Source organism: Ochlerotatus camptorhynchus, unplaced genomic scaffold, assembly GCF_037179485.1.
Source record: "Ochlerotatus camptorhynchus isolate MF236.1 unplaced genomic scaffold, CSIRO-AGI_Acam_v1.1 ptg000361l, whole genome shotgun sequence".
NCBI lineage: Eukaryota > Metazoa > Arthropoda > Insecta > Diptera > Culicidae > Ochlerotatus > Ochlerotatus camptorhynchus.
Window position 1 is genome coordinate 6,709,254 of NW_027040849.1, and position 5,568 is coordinate 6,714,821.

General features: G+C 44.1%; 1 protein-coding gene across 1 annotated transcript; it reads right to left on the reverse strand.

Moving 5' to 3' along the window:
* Positions 1–1,929: 1,929 nt before the first annotated feature.
* LOC135709673 (uncharacterized) lies at positions 1,930–4,677 on the reverse strand. The gene is made up of 4 exons (XM_065232062.1): positions 4,064–4,677; positions 3,403–3,998; positions 3,158–3,338; positions 1,930–3,091 (listed from the first exon to the last, which is right to left on the reverse strand). Exons 1-4 carry the CDS (start codon positions 4,556–4,558, stop codon positions 2,231–2,233), a joined length of 2,133 nt encoding a protein of 710 aa, XP_065088134.1. The 5' UTR covers positions 4,559–4,677; the 3' UTR covers positions 1,930–2,230.
* Between the last annotated feature and the right edge of the window lie 891 nt (positions 4,678–5,568).

Consider the following 5,568-nt stretch of genomic DNA (forward strand, 5'->3'; position numbering starts at 1 on the left):
TTGCACTTCCACGACCGCGGCTAGGGCAATGCACTTCATATTCAATATATGTTATTCGGAATTTAAGGAAAAATACTTCACCAGGGGCCACATTGCGCATCTCAAAACGAAAAACTTTTTCATACAATCGTTCGTACAAAAAGTATTTCGTTTCGAGATGCGCAATGTGGCTCCATTTCACTAAGAATTCCTCGGAGAATAAGGCTGTCCACGAGACAGTTGCGATCAGCTGACTTTTCTGTTTGCCAAGAACTTTTGACAGATCACAGTAGAACTAACAGTTCACTCTCATATGAATTTCTGTTTTGTTTATGTTTACATTCAGCACCATTATTTTCTAGCTGTTAGTTCCACTGAGAAACGTCTCTTGGATCATCTTATTCAAACAACGTAAATAAACTCGCAGCTTAGACAACGATAAAGTCACGCGCCATGGTGACCATGGTGGGTATATAAATGGTGATACAGCTTTGTCGCTATATAGGCGAAGAGGTCGCGGGGGGGGGGGGGGGAGTGCGGTTTTAGAGCAAGTTGTAAACAAGTTCGGTCGCTGTCCCATATAAAAATCCAACATGGCTGAATCATGAATTTGACACATTAGAACACCTATATGTAGTCACCTTGGCTGAAACATTCTGCTCCGCGGCATATGTTGGCAGCTTTGTAAACAAAACAAATCACGTTGCCAAATCGTCTGATAATATTTCCGCTAATCTCTGTATAGGGTTTTTGATCTAATTTCCGTCCAACTAAGCACAACTCGCACTTCACCTCTCTTTTATGAACGAGTTTAAACAAAAAATGGAATATTTCTGCCAATGATGACTTCTAAATTTATTCACCTTTCCATACGTTGGATTTGATAAAGAATTACAAATTGTTGAGATATTGTTTAAAATCTAATACCCCTGCGCTTTGGTCAGATAGCGTATAGGGCGTCGTTGTGCCAATTTAGTCGTGGCACATTTCGAGTATGAGAGAGTGATTGCAGTTTGCTCAAAAGTGCCTGAGTAAAATGCAAGTATTTTCGATGATTACCCGTAGTTGTTACAGTGAAGATAAACACCCATATTCTCGTTTATGTCTGGACGTGTTTGCCATACAGAAACATTTTTATTTGATTTTGTGTGGTGGATGGGTTTCGGGCGTGGACAGGCATATGGGTGATAATATTAAGTTTACGTTAGGATAACGTTGAAACATTGAGAAATGTATCGCTTCAGTTTAAGAAGCACTTCACTTCGCAACCGATGAACCATTATGACGGCCCACATTGCCGTGCAGGCACAGATAACAGACATGGAGGCTCGAACAAAATTTCTCTAAAAACTTGTGTAAAGATTCCTATTCGACTTAAGCGCCACTAACGGCGACTTCCCCACTTAAAAACCCTCTTTGACAACATGATGGCGCTGGCGTTGCACAAATTACACTAGACACTAAATGCTAGTAGCGCCAAGTGGCAATTTTCAACAGAAAATTTATCGATACTAGCGCCAAATTGGTCGAAAGTGGAAAATTTATAGAGAAAATCAGGAGATGCTAACACCACGTAACCACAGAGAACAGACGTTGAAGCTCGGTCAGAAAATTGTGTAAAATAAGTGGGAACGTCGCCGTTACGTGGTGTTAGCATCTCCTGATTTTCTCTATAAATTTTCCACTTTCGACCAATTTGGCGGTAGTATCGATACATTTTCTGTTGAAAATTGCCACTTAGCGCTACTAGCACTTAGTGTCTTGTGTAATTTGTGCAACGCCAGCGCCATCATGTTGTTAAAGAGGGTTTTTAAGTGGGGAAGTCGCCGTTAGTGGCGCTTAAGTCGAATAGGAATCTTTACACAAGTTTTTAGAGAAATTTTGTTCGAGCTTCCATGTCTGTTCTCTGTGACGATAGGTAGCCGATTTCACAGTTCAATAGGTCGACTTGGCTTCACTCTCGGCGTGACTCATTATACACCGATTCTAACTCATTACACAAACAGACTCAAATGTAACCCAAGCCGAAGCAATTCGCGGTTACATTAAGGTGCATTCCGTCCTGAGCGATATCGCACTATCTATAAAGTACCCAACCACCCACTCAAGAACGAACGACAACTGCAGGGCGTTCTCTCCGATAAGGAACCTACGCAATCCAAAACGATTCATGATATCAAAATAAACATCCTGTATTCATAGCGCAATGAGCACCAACAATTACAACGATAAATGAAAATCCCTCCCGGTCCTACTCACAGACCAACGTTTCATCGACCGTGGCCAGGTAGCTTCTCCAGGGCTTAAACAGTATTCGATATTCTTCCCTCGCACTGGCCTTGGTCTGGAGCCAGCGTTTAATCAGCAGAAGATGCTTTACATCGTCCCGGTAGCGAAGCATCAACGTCTTCGTCACGCTGATTTCCTCCAGCATCAAAGGAACGGAGGTTGGTCCTTCTGCCGAATGGCGTACAATGGTCGTTTCTGTGCGGACGAAGCTTCTGGACAGATTGTTAATGTTCTTCTCCATGGTTTCAAAATCGATTGGATTTCTCCGGGTTTCCACCAAATCAGTCGATTTTCTTCCGGATCTGGTTGGTGACCGTGAAGCTTGCGGTTCCGACGGTGATTTCAAATTTTGGAAGTAGGACTTTAGACTGAAGACCTCCATGTAGGCACGGAAGGCGACGAGCAGTAGCTCTACGAACTGGGGTTGGCCAATGTCGTGAGCCACTTTCCGTTGCTTTCGTTTATCCAGGAATGGGAATCGATCGCGGGGAGAGACTGGCTCCGGAGGATTATCCGACCGGAATTCTTTCCACTTGCCTTCGACTAGATGCTTCAGGTAGAAAGCAACGCAAGGAGCGTCCGCTTGTTGGAGGGTTAGCTTCCGAATGAAATCGCTGGCCAAAATCATACGCAACAGCGGTGAACGCATTTGTTCGATCGAACGCAAACAAAGCGACACACTGTAGTAGTTGGAGGCATCCAGATGGCGCCAGATTTGGTGCGAAAAGTATCGAGTGTTGTCCTTGATGCAGGGATACTCGATGGTCCCGTCGTACTGGATCTCGGTCAAGTTGATGGCAGTACCCGTGAGGGATACTAGGCGCTGTAATAGAAGCGGACATTTTTTAAGGTCTGGTCTTTTCTTTTTGTTCGTGAAATTGGGACTTACGGAAAGCGTCTGAATGATATCTTCCGGATAGCGGACGGCGGTCACATTTACGTTGAGAGCAATTATACGCTTTATGAGGGAATTTACTTCACCTACGTTGGAATGTTCGTGCCACAGCAGACTCGCAATCAAGGGCTTCCTGCTGGGATGGATCATATTTTCCTTAACGTTGTGTGGATGCCTGCAAATAAATATCCCATCATTGACCAAGCTATCCTGCATTAGCCAAAATCACAAACCCAAACCTTAAAATCCACATAGTCAAATCGGATTCCAAAATTTTAACCAAAATCTGCAGCACTAGAAACAGTCGTTCCAGCTTGTCGTCACGCTCGAGAAGATCATAATCGTACTTTTGATTGTTCTCCTGCTCCCATAGGTAGTAATTGGCCATCGATCGTTCTTTGATGGTCATGGTTCGGGACACATCATTGACGCTTCTACATTTACCTCTTACGCTCTCGACGCACCGTTCCAGTAAGAAAATAACCACCTTGAATAGACCTTCACTTCGGTCATATTTGGCGAAGCAATCCTCCTCCAGTTTGCCGAACATTATGCCGTGGTAGGCCCGCTTCAGATCCAACCAACAGGGCGGGAACTGATCCACCGTCCGATCCAGGATGTCCGCGATCTGCTCGAGCAACGATCTGACCGAATAGTCGACCTTTAGCTGATCCGACGGTTCGTTGATGGTCAACGCCAACTCCAACGCTTTGATGAAAAGCTGCGAATCAATGAATTCGTTACGCAACATGGCTTGCTCCAGATAATCCAAAAAGTGCATTGGCCGGTTTTCGATCAGCAGCTCCTTGGTGTCTTGTTGGATCCGTTGATTCACCTACAAATTGATTCCAAATTTAATCTCAACACAATTACCCCACCCATCAACACCTTCTTCCTTACCCTCCTGGCCTGGTTCGCCCGCTGGGCATGGAGCTTCTCACAGCGGTCAACGTTTTTCAAGCAGCCCGGAACATGATACAGACTCACCCGGTTTCCCACATCGAAGTAGTGCTTCCCCAAAACGTAGCGCAATTTCTCCTTGCTCTCGTCAATCACTTCCCTATCTTCTCCGGCGACCTTAGCGCACTTCGGCGTCCGGCGATCAGTTTCCTCTCTGGAGTCATCCTTTTTCGGTCCGACTTTACGCTTTTTTCGAGCCACTTCGACCACTTCTGCTGCTGGCAGCTGATCGACCGTATTGGTAATGTTTTTGAGCCTGCGACAGCTTCGATTGTCGGCGATGTTCAGCTCCGAGCGGAATTTCTTCACCAACAGCAAATCGTTGTCGTCCTCGGACGAGGTGTTATCGGACCGGATGAGGCTGCTGGAACTACGCTTTCCCAACGGAGCACCACTAGATGCCAATGATTCCGAACACTTGACTTGTCTAGGCATGTTACGCGATTCACATTATCGTTGCACAAACACAATAAAATCAATTCGATAAAAACGATTGCCTCTTGAAAAAGATGCCCATCAGTGCATTTCAGTTGCTGATGGAGAGAAAAATTTACATCTGCACTCACTACTCGTTTGCAGTGTTGTTAACTTTCCATGGAGTACGATCCTTAGATAGGTAAATTTGTTTCCACTGTGTTAATTAATGCTAAGTTGCCACAGTCAATCAAAATACTAAAATGTATGAATGTGATGAGCACGAACATTTTTGGAAACCGTAGAATTTCTTCGGGCACTTTTTAGCAAATTTTTTTGAATGTGGAAAATCCGTAAATAATCTAAAAAATCCGTAGAATTACGGATAAACCCGTAGAACCGACCACACTGCTCGTTTTTTGCATTTCAGACGAACACACGGTGTATCGTGAAAACCCATTAATGGGTAAAAAAATACCATGCATGGTAAAAGTAAAGCCCTACAGTAAAAGTATGGACGTCTATCAAAAGTTGTTCCAACCGAATCGTCAAAATGCACCGCTTTGCTCGATTGGAACCAAGGTGACTACCCCGCGATCTCCTCGCCCATATAGCGACGAAGCTGTATCACCATGATTGGAACAGCTTTGTTTCAGTTTTGTGGTGACAGTCGTCCATACTTTTACTGTAGGGCTTTAGGTAAAAGAGCCCAAACGTAAACAATGACGACCAACAATTGAAAACGGCCTACAAGCTTTTGTTAACAGTAGTATTTTGGTGACGATGTTTTACAGTGAAAAATATTCAATGAATTATGTCTGTTTGTCTGTAGTTCTATCATTTGGGCTATCGTTCGGGTATGGTATTTTTTGTTCATATAGCATTTGTTTAACTAGTTCCCTTGCACAGTTGCGTGATTCCATTGAGCAGCAGTGTACGAGTACCGATTATGCAAATGCCTAAACCATTTTAGCTATTTGATATTGAAACTAACGGGGTCTACGGAACTGGGAAGTCCTACTTTCCCGATG

What these genes read in the sequence shown, in the direction of transcription:
- LOC135709673 (XM_065232062.1), bottom strand. Translation starts at nt 4,558, where the DNA reads ATGCCTAGACAAGTCAAGTGTTCGGAATCATTGGCATCTAGTGGTGCT. An exon ending in GGGCGAACCAGGCCAGGAGG is followed by an intron (nt 3,999 to 4,063) that starts GTAAGGAAGAAG and finishes ATCAATTTGTAG; the next exon opens with GTGAATCAACGGATCCAACA. An exon ending in ATATCATTCAGACGCTTTCC is followed by an intron (nt 3,092 to 3,157) that starts GTAAGTCCCAAT and finishes CTTCTATTACAG; the next exon opens with CGCCTAGTATCCCTCACGGG.